This window comes from Aotus nancymaae, unplaced genomic scaffold (genome assembly GCF_030222135.1).
Source record: "Aotus nancymaae isolate 86718 unplaced genomic scaffold, 86718_ANA_hifiasm-v0.15.2.pri h1tg000011l, whole genome shotgun sequence".
In the NCBI taxonomy this organism is placed as follows: domain Eukaryota; kingdom Metazoa; phylum Chordata; class Mammalia; order Primates; family Aotidae; genus Aotus; species Aotus nancymaae.
In genome coordinates, this window is record NW_026988422.1 from 50,845,078 (window position 1) to 50,866,481 (window position 21,404).

The 21,404-nt window shown below is 34.3% G+C and overlaps 1 protein-coding gene across 21 annotated transcripts in view; it reads left to right on the top strand.

The window, feature by feature from the left end:
* The window catches only part of GPHN (gephyrin), a 689,448-nt gene that overhangs the window by 506,730 nt on the left and 161,314 nt on the right, over window positions 1–21,404 (top strand). For 12 of the 21 annotated variants that reach the window (XM_064374972.1, XM_012438040.2, XM_064374967.1 and 9 more), the window contains one exon: window positions 12,169–12,211. In XM_064374972.1, coding sequence (XP_064231042.1) covers window positions 12,169–12,211 — 43 coding nt within the window. Of the gene's footprint in view, window positions 1–10,344; window positions 10,408–12,168; window positions 12,212–21,404 lie in introns of all 21 variants that reach the window. The other 9 variants (XM_064374964.1, XM_064374968.1, XM_064374955.1 and 6 more) reach the window with 1 other exon arrangement.

A 21,404-nucleotide genomic window follows, 5' to 3' on the forward strand; every position in this document is an offset into this window, starting at 1 on the left:
CTAAATATGTGTGTGTTGTATGTATAAATACATAGATTATATATATATTTGATCACTTTCCTGTTTGTTGTGCTCAGATTACAATAAAATTAACTGGTCAGAAGCAGGCAAGATGTCTCAAAACTACTCTGGCTAATCCTAACCAAACCACTGTGTCATAGATCTATACTAGAAAAATATAGGAAATCACAAGGAACAAACCAGAATGCAAATAAAACAAAAAGCGCTAACGCTGAACCAGGTGCTTTACCGCCTGGCATGATTAATAACATTGTTCTGTCCCAAATGAAACTTCATGTACTTTGGACATGGGTGTTAATGATTGCTAAAAAGAGAAAATCTTCAAGTTTCCTCTAGTTTGATGCTTATTATATACCATGTGATGCATCTTTCTATAAATTTTGAGAATACTCAACACTTAAGTTCAGATCTAACTGTCTAGAAAATACTAACAAGTGTAGTAGCTATCATGGATCAATAGCATTATGATATCATAGCTGTAATGTAGAAATTTCTTTATATTAAAACTTCAATAAACAATAAAAATTGTATTCTGTCTTTTAAGAGATGCCTTCATTGATTTTTATTAAATAACAAATTTTTTTCCAAAAGATACTTTTATATCGCACTTTGCTATAACCCTAAGTCTGAACACCTATGTGTCTTTTTATTACCGATCTTTGGCCCTTCTGACCAATTAGAACATTTAGCTAGCCTTTCTATCTATCTATTTTATTTTCTTTGATGTGGAAGAGGTGGCAAATAGTTCCAGGCTAGGAGGGATTGAGGAGAGTAATTTCAGTCTGGATTTTGGTAGTTTGTATCATAGTCATTATTGCCACTTTCATTATTATCAGAATAACATGTATTTGTCCTTTATACAATTTTTGGTGTAGTAACAGATACTCTACATGCATTAGCTTATTTTATTCTCATAATAATCCTATGAGGTGGAAACTCAACAAAACATTTGAGCCTTTGCACACTGCTAGCTGTTCTCTCAGCCTGGAAAGTTCTTCCCCATGATCTTCATCTGGCTGTCTCAAATCTTAACTAAAATGTTACTTATTCAGAGAAGTTTTCCTTGCTTACTGTGTCTAAAGTAGCTATACCCTATCACTACTTATTTTTTATCTCATTACTGTATTTTATTTTCTTTACAGCACTAAGTGCTTTCTGAAACTGTCTTATTTATGTACTTATTAGTTTAGGTGCTTATCATCTGTCTACTACTATTAAAATGTAAATTACAAGATAGCAAGGTACTTGTCAATCCTGTTTATGTTTTACCCCCTGCACCTAGATAAGAGCCTGGCATTGACTCTGGGCCACAGACCTTAGCTCAACACATTATTATTATTATTATTATTATTATTATTGTTAATTTCTATTCCACATATTTGTTCAATAAATAAATAGTATTATCTTGATTTTTGTAGATGTGGAAACTAATACTTGAAATAATTTAATCAAGGTCATTTAGCTAGCCTTTCTATCTTTTGTCTGCTTAAAAGTAGATTCACTACATACACAAGTCTCTAGCTTTAGCAGATCTAATTAGTGTATATCTCTGGACCTACAGGTTCAGGGCTTATGTCAAGAAAAAAATTTACATTCATCTGAAATAATCTGACCTAGATTGCTCATCCTGAAAATGAGTTATATATTATATTATTAAACTATATTTGTTAACTATTACTTGGTTAGATCATGATAGGCTTGATTAGCAACATAATGTGTGCTATACATAGCTGTAATACTAGGCATCAGAATACCTAGTTCTTATCTATTTCTCTAAGAAACTTTTCTACACACTTTCTAAGCTATTGCTATTTTACTAATGCAGTGTAGACATATATTTGTACATCTTTCATGTGCCTTATGAATGCTAGTTAAGCATTTAGAAAAATAAAAGTCTCAATTTTTTCAACCAATACTAAAATACGATTTAGAATGGAAAATAATAAAGCCACACTTAAATGAGTAAAACATTAGGTTTTTTAAATGAACAAATAAGTGATAGGACATGACATTTAAGAGTGAAAACTAAGAATATTAAATCTAATTTAAAACTCACTATTTCAAACTTCATGCTTAATGAAAACAAATGTGACTTTCTTCCAGAAGTGCCAGAAATGCATAATAATTACAAATACTCAGTAATTCAAGTTTTTATATTGTTGACTCTATCTACTTCTTGGCCTCTGTTTTTTTGGAATTAATCAATATTTTCTGAAAACTTTCTATTCAAATATTCACCTAAATTAATCTTACTTGATCTTACTTGTGAGAACTGTCAGAATCACACTCATGCAAAACGAAAAAAGTCAACATTTCTTATTACAGGTCTAGAATATTATCCAAACAAAAGGATGATAGTAGGAACAACAATATAGTAATAGCGAACACTTATATACTGTTAACTCTGGGCTAAATACTCTCTAAGCAAGCACTTTACATGTATCTCTAAGTAAGCAGTTTGCATATGCTCTTACTTTCTTTACAAATATCCTATGAGATAGATGTTATTATTATCTTCATTTTATATATAAGGTTATGATTTACACACTGTTATACAGCTAATAATGATAGAGACAAAATTCAGATCTAGACAGTTTGATTCCAGAATGCTACTCTGCAACTTCCTTTTATTATACTATTCCCCCTCACTCTGACATTCAAATCCCTATTCTCCGTGGTTCCCACTGCCAAGTGAAATAGCCAAGAGCAAAGAGGCAATAAAAATTCAAGGTGTGATTATGAATGCAATGATTGTCACTGGTAGATTAGAAAGGTAGAGTGATTGATAGTATACAGATAATTAAGTTTGGAAGTCAAGAGAACCAAGTTATATTACTACTTTACTGTATGACCTAAAGCCATTAATAATTCTTGCCTTCTAACCTTTAGAATGAAGAGTAATTATTCTGTAAAATAATCCATTGTTCATCTTAAGATTGGGAAATTGTATCATGAATAATCTGAAATTCCTCTCAGCCAAAAATACTTTATTTAGCTTTATAATATTTTATATAATTTGAGAAGTAATTTTTCTTCATATTTATGATCAACATTAAAATTTTCAGAACAAGCACCAAACCAAAACTATTGTTGGTACCAAGAGAAGACCAGCCTGGGATTTGCAAAGTTTCCAGAGGTCACTGAGCATAGTCCAATTTGGAATTAAAGCTTTATACAGGAAATACATTAAGAATATTCACCATTGATGATTAAATTCATATTTCCTTGAGTCATGGTGATAACCAGTTCTAAAGAATAGAAAGTGTGTTCTACATCTTATAGTATTTTATTTAAGAACAAATAAGGAACTCACCAAGTTACCTATAAAGGAGCATAAACAAGCTTTGATTTTCAATGGTAATTAATAATACACTTCACCAGCTATATAACCTGACACACTTCCAACTTCTTTTAGAATGGGTCAATACTGAAAAGGAAGTATTTTCCACATTAACCTAGAACTTAGGAAAGCTCAGTGGAATTTAACATTGAAAATTTGTATAACAGTGGGAAAACATTTAAGAATTGTTCCCTGGAAAGATTTATAAAATTATTTTGCTTATAAATATTGTTTATTTGCCTGCATAGTCTTATGTTATACATAGACTTTTTTTTTTTTTTTTTTAAACAGCAGGCTTGGCGCTGTGGCTTACGCCTATAATCCCAGTGCTTTGGGAGGACTAGGCGGGTGGATCACAAGGTCAGGAGTGCAAGACCAGCATGGCCAATGTGGTGAAACCCTGTCTCTACTAAAAATACAAAAATTGGCCAGATTTGGTGCCAGGCATCTGTAGTCCCAGCTACTCAGGGGCTGAGGCAGGAGAATTGCTTGAACCCGGGAGGCAGAGGTTGCAGGGAGCCGAGATCGTGCCACTGCACTCCAGCCTGGGTGACAGCAAACTCTGTTGGGGCGTGGGGGGTGGGGAGAAATACCATTGCTACTCTCTATTAGTGAGCAAAATTGACTGAAAATTCAAATAAATGGTTATGGATGCATACACACGTGTGTCTGTTTTTATGTGTGTATGTGTGTGTATGGAAGTTCACCTTTGAGTAGAGGATTTTAAATGTGATTACTATTAAATGATTATTCCATGTAATTAATCATCTGAACCAATGGGAAAAGCACAAGTGAAGCAGAATTTTTTTTTAACCCTGAGGCTTTAATAACTTTTTAAAGCAACAGTGTTCCTTTTTTGTTTGTTGTTTTGGTCTATTAAATGGGCATTTGTTTAATTCAGTGACCAATTTTATATAATTTTTATTAAAAAAAGGATTCTTTTTATATATGATTTGATAAAAGACAGCAAATAGAATTGGGAAAGGTTTCTTAGAGCTACAATATGCTGCAGATGAAAGGAGGCTTGGAAATTATTTGGCTCAGAGGCTTTTAACCTTTTTTCTGCTTTGGACCCATTTGGTACTTGGTCAAAGCCTTCAGATTTTTTTTTCATAAAAATATTTTTAAGTGTATAAAATAAAATATATAACATTAGAAAACCAATTCAAATCATGATCAAAATAACTTTTAAAACAAATTTAAATATAATAGTAAAATCCTATTTTTAAATGCATTAAATAAACTCTAGGAGCAGGTCTAATAATTACTGTAATTTGAAATGATAAACATAAAAAGATATTCGTAACAATTTGAAGTAAGAGGTTCTGTTAATATTACTGTATTTGTTGCCTAAGCTCATAATGAAAGAAGATAATACATATGAATTAGATTTTTTAATATAAAGATTGTAATTTCATTTCTCTGTCCCAGTAAATGGACCTCTGTCTTTTACCCACAGGATTCTCTCAAGGGACTATTGACCTGAGTTAAAACCCCTAGAAATATCTACATTTTGCAGATAAGAAAACCGAGACCCATAGAGATGAGATAACTTTACTAAAATCATAAAGACAGAATTAGATTAATCCTAGCAGAGTTAATCTCAGACCTTTACTCAGGCTTTTTCTGTACCTTTAGTCTAGAAGTTGACAATTAGTCTATTATTTGTCACTGATTCTTAGCATGATTTATAGCAAATTCTTTATTCTCATTGTGCCTCAGATTCTACCTGTATAAAATATATGTGACTTAAAATATACATATAAAGATAATAACAACTTAGATTTCTATTGTTATTTTTACTTACAATAGTTTTCACTTTCACATACAGTATCCTACTTAATTTTCCCCATTTTATGGATAAGGAAATTAAAACTCCAAATGGTAAATGTCACATCCAAGGTTACATAGGTAGGAAGAGGAAAATCTAGTATTAGAAATCATACCATGGGACTCCAAAGGAGATCTCTTTATTGTGCTTCCTTTCATGTCATAAATAAGCCAAAACTCTTTGAGTTCTTCTGTTGAACATGTGCAGTGACATCATAAGTCTAATTAAACACATAAGAGTTACCATTAAACTCAAATGAGCCAAATACTTGCATCCTAATTTATTCCAATAAAGTGATGCATGAATGGAACCATGGAATAAAACTTTTCTACAACAATTATTCATTTGTGTTTAAGAAGTAAGAAGAGAAAGAAATAGAATGTAAGAGTCTAAGGTTGTAGAGTTATTGGCTTAATGTTATTTAAACCAAACTTTTTCTTCTGTTTCTGGGTAGGCTAAAGAGGCAAGTAATCTGAGTAAATGGTCCCTTTTTCTCTCTCCTCTTAATCTTATGAGTAGATGATACTCAAAGAAGTTCATTCTTTCAGAGACTGATTACTCTTCAATAAGTTTAATAAGGTAGAAAAACTAAAGTCAAAATGAGCCTTGATGCATCAAAAACTGTCATCACTGTAATTCTAGTGACCTGACCATGTAAGATATAAAAAATACTGCTGTCTTAGAAAATAAGGAATTTTTTTTTTTTTTTTTTTTTTTTTTTTTGAGACGGAGTTTCGCTCCTGTTACCCAGGCTGGAGTGCAATGGCGCGATCTCGGCTCACCGCAACCTCCGCCTCCTGGGTTCAGGCAATTCTCCTGCCTCAGCCTCCTGAGTAGCTGGGATTACAGGCACGCGCCACCATGCCCAGCTAATTTTTTGTATTTTTAGTAGAGACGGGGTTTCACCATGTTGACCAGGATGGTCTCGATCTCTTGACATCATGATCCACCCGCCTCGGCCTCCCAAAGTGCTGGGATTACAGGTGTGAGCCACCGCGCCCAGCGAAAATAAGGAATCTTCTTAACCTAACCTGATACCCTTAGTATAGAAAACCTTTATTGTACTCCAAATGTCACTATTTGATTAACCTTAAATAATATTAATTTCTAAATTCTTGAGGTCATTCTATAGGATACTCAGGTATCTCTTAGCTATAATCCACATACTTCTCATATTATCTCTTAATACTGTCAGACCCAAATAAGTAAAAATTGTTTGTAAGCTGATAAAACAGGTACAGGAATGGCTATGATCATACTTAATGCTATTAAAAATAAATTTTAGTCTGCTGAGATTGAAAAGGAAAATAATTACTACAAGATAAGCATTCAGATTTAGCAAATGTTTCCTCTGTACAAAGCACTATGTTTAATATAGTAAGATTAAAGTCATGATCCTTTTCCTCTAAGAACCTACAGTCTGTTTGGGGACTCATATCAGTAATTGGAATATGGGTAATGATGAACTCATATTCTATATTCTAAACTTTGATAAGTCCTGTAATAGAAGTTCAAATAAGATGCCTTAAGAATTTGGGGAAATCTAAACTTAGATTGTAGTGATAGTTGCACAACCATATAACTTTATTAAAAGCATACTTTTAATACTTTTTTACTTAAAATGAATGAGTTTTATGGTAGGTAAATTATATCACAATTAACACTGCTAAATGTGTTTAGAGAAAGAAGAAATTATTTCTGATTGAGGAACTTGGGAATTTTTTTTTTTAAATGGCTGGTGTAATCTAAGCTGGTCTTAAAGGACAGTAGTATTTGGATCAGAAAATAAGCAACAGTATATTCCAGAGAAAGGCAACAGCTTAAGGTCTAAAAGCTCAATAATACAAAGCATTTTCTAGAGGAACTGGTTGAGACTTTGCTCCATGACTTAGATTACATGGCTTGCATGCCTACTCTGCCTGTGGCCATATGGCTATGACATTTCTAAAATGTTCTGGCCTATTCCTACTGAGAAACATATAACTGTACGCAGAATTTTCCCCCTCTTTGGATTAAAAACAAGAGCTTGCATACATTATAATGAAGAGGGTATGTAATCACAGAGTTATTTTTATAGCTGTCAGTAGCACCACTGATCATAACAACTACTGACATCTATAGGCCAGGGGTGCATGACTCATGCCTGTAATCCCAGCACTTTGGGAGGCTGAGGCAGGTGGATCACCTGAGGTTAGGAGTTCGAGACAACTAATGACATTTATTTTTATTTTTATATCTTAAAATCACTGATACATGCATTATCTCCTTCGAGCCACAAACAATCTATTTTTCCTATGAGGAAACTAAGATTATGTGAGGGCCCAGAGCCTAAAATACCAAAGCCACATTAAAGGGAAGGTCTGCTAAGAATAAAAGGAGGGAGAGAAAATGAGTACATGATCATTGAAGAGTTTACACATCTGCTTAACTAAATTGGGATGTCACACGTGAATCAAAGTTCATCTCACACAAAAAGAATAAAATGGATAAAGTTAACTACTGTCACCAATAATATGAAAGCAAAGTTGGAATTGTTTGACAGGAATAGTCCCTGTTAATTAACTTGTATTGCTAGTAGACAAGAGTACTTAGGAAACAGTTTCTAAATAGATAGCTTTTTTGTTGCTTGCTTTTTTAACAATGTGAAAAGATTAAAATTTTCGTTGTGTCTTTCCAAAACAGAGGACTTCTCAGATTATATAAGTAAACATAAACAGAAACTTAATTTCTAATTTAAAATGTGATTAGTGGCCAGTAAAGTCATGTTTAAAATGGAATGATAGTTTTCTTAATGTCCATCAAAGAAGATGACTGTTTTGTTCTTGACTTTGACCCCATCTGACCAAGTGCTCAGAATTTTTTCAGTATGAGCCAACTATATAGCATTTACGAGAAAAAGAATACAAATTAGCCTGGTGAGCAGCAAAATAGGCAATTTTTTGAAACCTGATTTGTGTTACCTGCAATCAAATGTAATTTCCATTTTAATACTTATATATTCTTATATTGTTAAGAACCTATCCTTAACATGGGTTTTCTTTTCTTTTTTTCTCTCCTCCCTCACTTCTGTGCAATGCAGAAGGGAAAAGATGCTTGTTATTCACACATTTGTACCCCTACTAACTGGTATTATGGTACATCTGGCTTCCACTGGAGAGCCCCTGACATCGCAGGGAACGGTGATCAAAATTCCACACACTAGCTTCAAGCTGGGGGCTCGTAGCTACTGCAGCATTGAAAGGGAATCTTTTCCTGGCTTCTTTAAAATAAGCATGGTGATGGGATGGTTTAAGGGAAGAACACCTCTCAAATCACATGACCACTGCTGTGCTTTCGTGTGTCCTGCTTTCTTCATATCAGCTTGGCACTACGTTCTTTCCCTGTATCTTAGTGGGCTTGTGTGTGTACAAGCTGGACGGAGGGTGGGGAGGTAAATGGATGGTTATACATTATGCATGCATCTTTCACTGTTAAAGCAATGTGCCTTCCCTTATATGTCACAAATTATGGTCATAGATTAAATCTTCTGTGTCCTGAGAGATTGGGCCATCTCTCTCTTTCTGGTGTGAGATTCATGTGTTTGGGTGTGTTTTGATGTTTACACCCTCAGTTGTTCTTCATGTTGCATTTAACATAAGTTGAAATGTTCTCGCATAAGAGTTAGCTTTTCATGTTGGGCTGAAAAAGTCTTCATTTCTATGTAGCAATTCATGTTATTATAACCTATGGCTTTCAATTGTACCTCCCATAATGAAGAGCTGACTTTAAACACTGTGCTATTCTTGTTATGACCTAAGTATAAGGTAAGTGATTTCTCTAACTGTATCTAAAGATTGTGGTTGTTTGTTAAAATTTTTTGAGCTTTTTTTAAGACATTTTCACTTTTGTTCCTTACATTTATTATGTGCTCTCTCTTCTGTTTTCTGTTTCACATCTTAAGATTTCCTAATGGATGATGTGATCTTCAGCAAAAATTATGTTACACATGTAAACACATGTTGAAATGAATTACTTGATGTCTCAAAACAATCTTGATAAGTAAATGAATACCCTGTGTTTTCATTAAGTCCTTCATGCTTTTCATTTTCTTCATTGACTTTAATATAATATGCTGTTTCTACATGTTATCTTAGTTTTGATTCTGGTTGAAAAGGGAATTATTTGTCAGTACTGTAAAATCAGATGTTAACTGAAGTAAAATAATATGATCCAATGTAATAAAGTAAAAGGTAATCAGATATCATACCTTTTATTTCTAATCCCTGACTAATTTAATATTAGGCCATAATCTATTTTATTTTGCTTTCCAGGCTTTCCTTTTTGCCCCATTGAGTAAAGCCAGGGTAACATAAAGAAAAAAACAAAAAGCCATAAAACTTGAGACAAACCTGTGTTACCTTCTTTATAGTCCATATGTGTAAGAACAATAGTTGTTTCCCAAGTTTACCATTTCAAGTTATGCCATTACATTGTGAGTTAGGTAGAATTTTCACCTTGAAATTGTATAAAATTAAGTAAATATTATAAAGACAACTAGTTTCATGGTGCAAGAGAAAAAGTTGGTTGTTTACTACATGCATAAAAAGCAATGTTTTTAAATTTTTGTTTTCTTCAGTGATAGATAGACACATACATACTCAAGATCACTAAAGAAATTCTTATAATTGTTGATATTAAAGTAATTCTCCCCAAATCTGGTTCAAATAGCCAATGTAATATAAATGAGAAAGCATTGATTATAACGCTGTTGGCAATTTGTGAACCTTGATAAATGCTCAGATTCAGGGAATTGAATTGTTTTCCTCGTAGAAATTTCTCCACCAAAGCTGTTTGAAATATATAGTTCTAAACTGAGGTGCCACATAGCAATACTTGGGTTTCTTTATTCAATTCATGTTATGAATGATTTCGTTGTTGTTAATTTTTTAAGTCACCTAGGGAATGGGAGAGGGTATTTTGTTGTTGGTTTGGTTTGGTTTGGGTTTTTTTGGTAAAGCCAACTAATTCTTCACCACCATTTCCATTATATACATTATAAAATGTATATAAGTGACGTTAAATAACTCTGTTGGAACATTTTATGAGACAATTTGAACTACTCATCTGAACTGCTCTGTTCATTGTAAATCTCTTGTTTCTATCCATACACTAGCTCCACTCTAGATTGGAAGGGCTTAAAGATGAACTCTGGAGGAATAGAGGCTACGACTTAAGAGTAACTATTACTGATCAAAGGAGTTGCTTTCCATTCGCAAACATTGCTTTGCGCTATGGGTTTGGGCTCCTTCTGTTTCTACATCTTGTTGAAGACTTTCTTGACTTCCATTTGACTTCTTTGAACTCTGTTTTTGTCTTTTAACATTTCCCCCTTTCTTTTCCTTTTCTCTCCCAGACTTTTCTCTCTCTATTCTAGCTTTCTCTTGTGTTCTTTGAATCACTTTTAAAATGTAGTTTCTCTCTTTATTAAGCTTGTCTATTAATTTGTCTGTTAGTGTGTGTTTCTTTTCTTCTTTAAGGCTGTAGTGGTATAGTTATACTTATGTTCATTCCATAGTATAGCAACTTGCTTATTTATTTTGCAGCAAGTTCATTAGTCATTCTTACCCTCTTGGTATGAATTTTTAATGAGAAATAGCAGAACATTCTGCATTTACATATTGTCCCCTTCTGTAATTCCATACTTTCTTTTCCATTGCCTAGATTTACACCCTCAAACCTCTCTCTCTTCTTTTCCTCATCCTTGTGTCTTCTTCCCTGTATTATTTACTTTAAGCAGTCATTGATTTCTTTCCCATTTGGTCCAGAATTGTTCTTAAATAAGACTCCTGAGTAAAAGAATGTAAGAATATTATCTTCAGATTAGCTTTTTCCTTCTAGTATGTTTAAAACTAGTTGAACAATCTGGGCCAAAAGAGAATAACTAACATTTGGAATTATTTTTTTTTCTTTTTTTTTGTTTTGTTTTGTTTTTTGGTGTGTGTGTATTTTTTTTTTTCTTGTATGTATGTTTGTGACTTTTTTATTGTCCTTTTTTTTAAACATTAACAATTGTTTTTTTCAGGGAAGGACAATCATAACTCACCCTAAGTTGCAACATTCCTTTCATAAGTTATTTCATTATGATAGTAGATTGTGTTAAACTATAGAAATTAATTTGTTGTGTATATATCCATTTGGGGCAAGCTGCTGTGGAATGGGAAGAAGAGGTGTGGAGCTTAAATACAGTTTCCTTTGAAATTAACATGTTAATGACATGTACCATGCTCCTTGAATGTAGCAGTTTTGTAACATTTAAAAGAATGTTTCACTTTGATCTAAAGATTTGAGTCAAAGCATAGGGTTCCTAATTGACAAATTATACATGTACCTAAGAATTGGTAAATAAATTTGTTCAATTTTATTGATTTTCAATGGAATCATATTTCATAATCAATATTATAACTATGATAAACTATTAAATTTATAATTATAATCAATAAATAAAGATTTTCAAAATCAAATGTAAATATTATATAAGGATTTCTCTATTTTCCTCCCATTTATGTACATACTAAAAATTACTACAATGGAATACTTAGTTACAACTTTATTACTTGAATTTTATTATTATTCTAGTCAAGAGATATACTAAATACCTTAATATTAAGGGCCAATATTGACAACGAAATATGCAGTAACAAATCTGTTTCCAAATACTGATTTCAAATACAAATGGATAAAAAATTTGCCTTTGTTTTTTCTCTGTATAATTTATAATATTGTACCTCCAATTTTTTTTTTGGAAGTCAGTTCTTTCTTTAAAGCATAAATAAAAATGATGAAACAAGTATAACATTTTTACTAACATGTTATGACATTTGAAATATTAATATATAAAGCCTTTGATCCTAGACCCTAGGAGCTTGCCCATTAAATATGCGTAACTGCCTATCCATGCTATGAACCCTAAATTACTGAGTTTATGCTCTTTCTACAGGTCCAGTCCAGGTGCAGCAGCAAGGAGAACATTCTTAGAGCTAGTAAGTATTTTATCATTTCCAGTGGGCTGCTGAACTAGAGTTTATAAAGCTAAAAATATATTTTAGTAAAAAAAAAAAAAAGAAAAGCAATGGGGAACATTTATGTGAAGAATATGAATATTAGGGCTTTTACCTTCTAAAAATATTGCCAATATCATTACATTAATAAATAGTTTCCTTAATCTAATTGTTTTTACAAGCTGACACCAGAACTTTGATACACTCCCAGGAGGTAGGAACAAGCTCCTCTGTGACTCTGAAACTCTCTTTAATTGTTCCACTGCCAAAAGTTATTTGAAAACAGACTGACAATAATAATAATGTAAATTCCTGAAGAGAAGCCTAACTTTAAAAAAAAGAATATGTGGCTTCCAAGAGGGTATATCATCATTTTGTTAATATGAATTCCTGACATATCTTAACTTCACAGGCAGCATATTTTAGAACATAGAACCCTGAACCAATAGTAAAGAATCCTCAATTCTATTTATTGGTTTGATCACTGATAGTGTTAATTAGAAGTCATTTAACTTTGTATATCATTTATTTTTCCATCTTATAAAAAGGAACTATAGTTTTTTCTTATCTGGGTACTTGAAACGATGTCACATTGAAAATTGTGTCTTAAAAGATTTGGGAACCTGGCCAGGTGCGGTGGCTCACACCTGTAATCCCAGCACTTTGTGAGGCCAAAGCGGGTGGATCACAAGGTCAGGAGTTTGAGACCAGCCTGACCAACATGGTGAAATCCTGTCTCTACTAAAAATACAAAAATTAGCAAGGAGTAGTGACGGGCACCTGTAATCTCAGCTACTTGGGAGGCTGAGGCAGGAGAATGGCTTAAACCTGGGAGGCAGAGGTTGAAGTGAGCTGAGACTGTGTCATTGCACCCAAGCCTGCATCATTGCACTCGAGCCTGCGTCATTGCACTCGAGCCTACATGACAGACTGAGACTCCATCTCAAAAAAAAATAAAAAGACTTGGGATCCTAAGAAAAAAGTGCTGCATAAATGCTAATTGTTTTATTATTGTTCTCTGTAACCTAATAGCTTAATGACATAATCCCATCTTCTTCCTGACCTTTATCGAGAAGTACAAGGGAATCACCAAAATGTGTCTACTAATACTCATACCACTGGGAGTTTTAGCAAATTGAATGATTTCTATTTATAGCAGAATGTCAGCATTATTTTTGTGTTATATTCCTGGTTATGGTTTATTACAGTGAAAGGATACAGATTAACATCAGCAAAGGCAAGAAGATACATAGGGCAGAGTCCAGGAGAGACCAGGTGCAAGCTTCCAGTGGTCCTCTCCCAATGGAGTCAATGTGGACATTGCTTATTTCTCCCAGACACAATGTATGACAGCATGTATCGAGTATTGCCAACCAGGGAAGCTCACTGAGCCTTAATGTCCAGGGTTTTTACTGGGGTTGGGTCACCTGGCCATGGAATGCTCATGTGGCTGAACTTTATTTCACATCAAAAAATAGAGACCATTACAAATATAAAAATTTATGGAATTTTTTTGTGTAAATTTTTTCCGTTTTTGTTTTGTAAATCTGTTATCTTAGCTCCAAAGCTAAGCACAATTATTGCTTGTCCAAAACCATTATATTGGCCAGGCGCAGTGGCTCACACCTCTAATCTCAACACTTTGGGAGGCCAAGGAAGGAGGAATAAACTCAGCTTTGTTATCTTGATGTAATTTGATCAACAGACATTCTTAATTCAATAGCTTGAGTCCAGGAGGTTGAGGCTGAAGTGAGCCATGATTGCCCTACTATACTCTAGCCTGAGGGACAGAGTGAGACCCTGTCTCAAAAAACAATTCCTCTGAGCCCCTTTGAACCTCCTACTTAGAGCTTTGGGAGTTTCTCCAATTGTTACAGTGAGATAAGTCTCGCATTAGATTGAACTCTGATTTCTTTTCTTTGAGTTCTCCAATTGCTAACTTTATTTTGTCTCCTAGGAGTAAGGAATCCTTTTTAGGACTCCTTTGATAATCTAACTAAATTTGAAAATGCATTTATCCTTGGTGAAAATCTGTCTTATTACCAATAACACTACTATTTGTCTCTGTCTATCCTTGTTATTTTTTGTTATATCTCTATTAGGGGTAGAGATTTTGTTATATCTCTATTTGTTATATCTCTATTAAGGAAAAACATAGACACAGGCATCAGTAAGTATTTTGCAAGCTGGCCCTGGAAACCAAGTTTCAGGTTTCTTGTAGGACTAGTGTCCTTTAGATAAACTTTGCCCTGGGTCATTGATCAACATATAAGAACCCTCCTGGTTCTCATTCTGTTTTGTTAGTGAGAATCTTGCTATGGAAGAATTATAATAGGCACCCTGGGGAATTTTCGATATGAACAAATTGTTTATTTAAAAGGAGCCTGAGAATAAAAAAGGAAACAAAATTGCAAACAACTAATGAGCTGGAGTTTTTTATTGGTTTGAGAAAATATCCCAAAATAAATTCGGATTCTAAAAGTACTTCCTTAAGAAATTCCTTGGCCAAGGCAAAATAAAATGTAATAAACTTAAGATAATGCCTCTTTTACATCCCTCGAAACCACATCTTGACCCTAATTCAGAAGATACCTGGGTCTCACTGGCTGTTGCAGGCAATGAGTTCCCAACTTTTCTGAAATTGCCATGTATTATATGACTTAACCAAGTCCTTAGAAAGTGAACCTCTTCCGTGGGCACCAAACGTGAACAGGCTCTCACAACCCCTTGCCTTGCTATATCCGTCAATCCTACATGATTATATTATGATCCTTATCCAATTTTAATTAAGCTCCTACATTAAAAGATCTGCTTTGGACCAAACTTTAAAATCTCATAAATATCCTAACTTTCCTTTCTGTGACTGACTCTAAGACTGTCTTCATTGAAGTGACATTTTTCCTTTCTAGAGTCAAACTTCCTATGTTAAAATCTTGATTTCTCTACTTATTAGCTGTGTGAACTTGGAGATGTGCTTAGTATCTGTATGCCACACTTTCCTGATCTGTAAAATGTGGTAATAACTTGTTCACAAAGGGCAGAAATTGTAAAGAATAAAATAAATTTTAAAATATGAAATAAAATTATCTACCTTATAGATTGTTACAAGGATTAAATAGTATAATGCTAGGTACATAATAATTACTAAGTAAATGTTAGCTGATATTATTGTTACTATTACTACTAATACTAATTACCATCATTTACTTGATAATGATGATAATAAAATAAGTTACTTTTTATTGAATGTTACTGTGTTTCAAATACTTTTCTACATGGTTCATCCTACTTAATCCTCACACACAACAACAAATCCTGTGAGTAAAATTCTGTTAATTTCTGCATTAAAGAGATAAGGAAATTAAAGATTCCAGAGTTAAATAAGTTGCTTGTGGATATAGTAAATGGTTGAAGCCAGTATTTCAGACCTTGATTTTATAGCCCACATTTTTAACCAACATGCTGTGTTACCTAATTAATTTCAATAAGGCCTTCAAAACCCAGTTCATTATTATGCAAAAAAACTAAGCAATAGGTAAAAATAGAAATTGATATTTGGCTCATCCATGGGTACTTATAAACAAATATCTGATTATCAGTGCCAAAATTGTTTTATTACCACATATGCTATCAAGATGATATGACACTAGTTATTAATTCTTATGTCATCTTTCCACCTATAATTCATTTCCTTCTGTCAACCAGTTTCTTTTTAATAAAGCAAAATTTTGTTATTTTTATGAATAACTGGCTTTATGCAAGAAAACAAGTAAAATAAAAAAATTTTACAGATGAGAAATGCCATATGTGAACTTACATTTTAGCACTGGAGGACAGCGTTTTAATTGCTTTCTTCCCCTCCCCTACCCCCGCTACCCCCACTGAATCTTGCTCTGTCACCTAGGCTGGAATACAGTGGCACGATCTTGGCTCACTGGAACCTCCACCTCCCAGGTTCAAGTGATTCTTCTGCCTCAGCCTCCCAAGTAGCTGAGATTACAGATGTGCGCCACCATGCCCGGCTAATTTTTGTATTTTTAGGAGAGACAGAGTTTCACTATGTTGGCCAGGCTGGTCTTGAACTCCTGACCTCATGATCTGCCTTGGCCTCCCAAAGTGCTGGGATTACAGGCATGAGCCACCGAGCCCAGCCTTAATTGCTTTCTTAATGTACTTTGTTCAGCCTGTGTTTTATAGGGCATGTGGTTCATTTTTCTGGGATTAACTTTTCTAGATTTTTTAGTGTATTTTAATGGAGTTCAGAATTTTTTATTGATACATAATATTTGTACTTATTTATGGAGTCCATGTAATATTTTGATACATGCATAGAATTTGTAATGATCAATTCAGGGTATTAGGGATATCCATCACCTCTTGAGCATTTATTATTTCTTCATGTTGGGAACATTTCATATCATATCTTCTAGCTATTTTGAAATATACAATACATTGTTGTTAACTGTAGTCACCCTATTGTACTATTGAACATTAGAACTTATTCATTCTATGTAACTGTATGTTTGTACCTTTTAGCCAACTTCTATTCATCCCCCACCCCATCTTTCCCAGCCTCTGATAACTATCATTCTATTCACTGCCTCCATGAGGTCAGCTTTTTTAGCTTCCACAGATAATAAGAACTTGCAATATCTGTCATTCTGTGCTTGTCTTACTTCAATTAACATGCCTTCCAGTTCCATCTGTGTTGCTGCAATTGACAGAATTTCTGCTATTTTAAATAGTAATCCATTGTGTGTATATACCACATTTTCTTTATCCAGTTATTTATTGATGGACACAGGTTAATTCTGTATCTCGGCTCTTGTGGAACAGTGCTTCAGTAAACATGGGGGTACAGGCATCTCTTTGATATACTGATTTTCTTTCCTTTGGATATATACCCAATAGCAGAATTGCTGAATTATATGGTAGTTCTATTTCCAGTTTTTTGAGGGACTCCATAGTGTTTTTTATAATGGCTTACTAATTTACATTCCCACCAACGGTGTAAAAGAGACCCCTTTTCTCCACATCCTCACCAGTATTTGTTACTTTTTGTCTTTTTTACAGTAGCCATTCTAACTGGAGCCAGATGATATTTCATTATGGTTTTGATTTGTATTTCTCTGATGATTAGTGATATTGGGCATTTTTTCATATACCTGTTGGCCATTCATGTGTCCTCTTTTGAGAGCTGTCTGTTCAGCTCTTATGACTACTTTTTAATGGAATTATTTGGGTTTTTGCTGTTGAATTGCTTGAATTCCTTATATGTTGTGGATATTAGTCCCTTGTCAGATGAATAGTTTGAAAATATTTTCTCTCATATTGCAGGTTGATTCTACTTTATTGTTTCTTTTGCGGTGCGGAAGCTTTTTCATTTTATACAGTCCCATTTGTCTGTTTTTCTTTTGTTGCTTGTGCTTTTGAAGTCTTAGCCAAAATATATTTGCCTAAATCAACGTCCTAAAGTGTTTCCTCTATGTTTTCTTCTAGCAGTTTTATAGTTTTTGGGTCTTATGTGTAAGTCTTTAATCAATTTTGATGTGATTTTTTATGTAATAAAAGATAGGCATCTAATTTCATTCTTCCGCATATGGCTATCCAATTTTCCCAGCACCATTTACTGAGGGAGATACCTTTTCTCGGATGCACTTTCTTGATGCCTTTGTCAAAAGTTAGTTGGTTACCTGTTCTGTTTCATTGATTTGTATGTCTGGCTTTATACAAATTCCATGCTGTTTTGTTTTCTACAGCTTTGTAGGTGCTATTGTTATGATTACTACTAGTACTACTATTGTTACTATTATTAGTATACTGGTGGTACTTCTAGTATTATCATTTTTCTTTTTCTTTTTTTTTCTTTTTCTTTTTCTTTTTTTTTTTTTTGAGACAGAGTTTTGCTCTTGTCACCCAGGCTGGAGTGCAATGGTGCAATCTTAGCTCACTGCAACCTCCACTTCCCGAGTTCAAGCAATTCTCCTGCCTTAGCCTCCCAAGTAGCTGGAATTACAGGCATGCACCACCACACCCGGCTAATTTTGTATTTTTAGTAGAGATGGGGTTTCACTATGTTAGCCAGGCTGGTGATCCACCTCAGGTGATCCACCTACCTCGGCCTTCCAAAGTGCTGGGATTACAAGTGTGAGCCACCATGCCTGGCCAAAGATCTACTATTTTAAAGAACATAAGTTAACTGGTTGGAGTAACAAACTTTAAAATCCACTAGTCTTACATAAATTTATTGGATAATTTGGCTGCCACCTCTGAGAGCAATGTTTTAAGAAAATGGGTGCATTTAGGACTATGATTAGGGTATAAGAGGAAGGGAAAGCCTAAAGGAAGGCAGGGCAAGCTTGGCTACCTTTATAAATCACTCCCTTCTTAATGAAATAATTATCTTTCTTGGCACTTCTATCTCCTAGTGTTTCTTTTAAACTGTCTGTTTATATTTTCTTCAGCTTCTTTGGTGCTCTTTTTTTTTTTTTTAGTGGTGGGGGGCAGTCATTAAATCAGTATTATTCAGACATCTCTATATCATGCATGAGCAAGGCCATCTATTAAGGCTTTCAAGTAAACCAAATCTATAACTCTAATCCATATCTTCTCCGTAAACTTCAGATTTATTTTTCCAATTGTCTGTTGTAGATCTCTTCTTGAATATTACACAAGTATCTCATACTCAGCGTGACTAAAACTAAATTTATAATCTTAATCTACACTTCTTCCCATATTTCAAGGAGTAACATCACTAGCCCCTGATTTGTTCAAACCAAAAATCTTCAGTTTTTTTTAATATCTCATTCTACAAGCATTTTTATCATTCTAAAATACAAAGATAAACCTGTCATACTCCTTTAATAACTTTAACCCTTTAATGGCTCCTTGTTCTTGTGTATAGGCCCAACTACTTAAAATTGCTTACCAGTGGCTTCTGCTTATCTCTAGTTTTACCTGGAATTCCGTGCACCTGCCATATGAACATTTCAATTTGCAGATAGTTTCATGTTTCCCAAAATGCTGATTTCTCATCTCTTCCAAAACCTGGATAACTCCTACTTATCCTACACTTCTTTCAGGAAGCTTTCTACTACCTCTCAAATCTGAGCAAAGTGCCCCTCCTCAGTTCTTCTCTAGTATACTGTAGTTTCCCTACTTTATTGCAAGCCTATTTACAGTGTAGTACTTTTCTGTCTTCTCCACTGTCCCCTCTACTCCACCCTAAGCATCTTGCAAGACCTCATCTATCTTGTTCCCTTATACTATTACCAGAATCTATCACCATGACTGTCAATAAGAGTTGATTGGACGACTGCATAAATAAATGAGAGGACAACCTTGAGCAGACAGAGCAAGCAAGAGATAGCAGAATATCCTAAATAAGAAACCAGAATGGGAACAGAGAAGGAAAACAATGAACATTAGCCAAAACTCTAATGTGTTTATTGAAAATACTGTTTGTTTGTTTTTAACTGCTCTTTCCCTTCAGATTATCTCATGTATTCACTTTGGCCCTTATCCCTTCATTCATTCTCACTACTACTGGCACCCAGGTTCTGGACTTAATACTACCTCTTTCCTGGAGTATAAATCAGACTTTTCAGACTTATACCCTTTAATTTATCATAGATGGATAGGTCTTCCGGTTAATTTTCTTGAACCTTACCATTAACAAACATGAATTTTTATCTTTTTTATTATTCCCAGGAAAGAGGATTTTGAAATAATCCTTGGAGAAGTATGTTCTTGTGCCTCCTATTTTTAGAAAAAAATTTCTAATTATCTCTTGCTGCAACCTAATCCCCTATCATCTTGATTGGCATTCACTGGATCAGACAATAGCTGCTTACCATCACTTAGGTTATCTTTCTTTATATAACTAAAGATGATTAGCAGTTGACTTCCATAAATATTTATTGTGGTACTATTTATAAGCACGATCTGTCTTGACATTTCATCTAATCGAAATAAAACAACTATTCTATTTTCTTTACTATATCCTCATGTAGTTTATTTACTGGAGTCTCAAAATTTTAAAAGAAAAAAAAATTAGAGATTGGGTCTTACTATGTTACCCAGACTGGATTTCAACTCCTGGGCTCAAGCAATCCTCCTGCCTCAATCTCCTGAGCAGCCATCATGCCTGGCTCTCAAGTATTATCTTTTTATTTGTGAAACCTAAATTCCTTAAGTAGTATTTGCTATTCAATTTAAATTTTGTCTCATTTTTCTTATTTTTCTCGATTACCTAAACTTTTTATTTTATATGAAAAGTTACATCATTCATTACTTTGAGTCAGTCTTTTTACCTTCCTCATTGTCAATATTGTAGTTGGTATAGCTAAGAAACATTAAGTTAATAGATAGGAAGCCCTAACCCTCATATCCTCACAGAGACACCAACTTAACAGCAATATATGGTCATAATAGCTTCATGAGAACTCCAGAAAACAGGTAGTTGCATTACCCCCAAGCTGGCACAAAGCCAGGAATAGCCACATTGAAGTGGATAGCAACTGTTTTACTTTACCTGTGATAATCCCTCTGCCAAGTCAGCATAGCTTAGCATGATAAGGAGAAAATGCCCAACTCATGGTTTCTTTCTGTGGGGAAAGAGTGGAACATATATCCAACATTCTAGCTTTTCAGAGGGCTGCCCACATAATCGCTTTCTGTCTCACTGCATGGACAGAAGTACTGCAGTTTGAATGCCTGAGGGCTGCTGAAAGCAAGGGAGAGTGGAGGCAGCTTACTGTGATACCACAGGGCCTACAGTGCCACAGATAGGCACCAGCACCTCTCAGTGCAATCTGGAGAAAGTGCTCAACTCTTGGCTTTTCCCTCAGGAGGAAGAGGGAAGAGTGGAACATGCATTAGATGTTCTGACTTTTTGGAGGGCTGCCAAGGGAATGGTTTCTCTCTTGCCTCACTAGCGTGGTAACAGAGAGCTGGCATACTTTGGATGTCTGGGGGCCACTGAGAATAGGGAACAGTGATGGCTTGCTACAGCAGCACCACAGAGCCTACAATGCAATGGACAAACACCATTGAGAGCAAGAGATTTCAAGCTCCTGATAAAGATATCTACAAACCTCTCAAATTGGGAAATTACATACACATGCCCAGAGAAGTCCCAATCTGCCCTCTTTCCAAAAGGTTTCAGAGGCTCCCT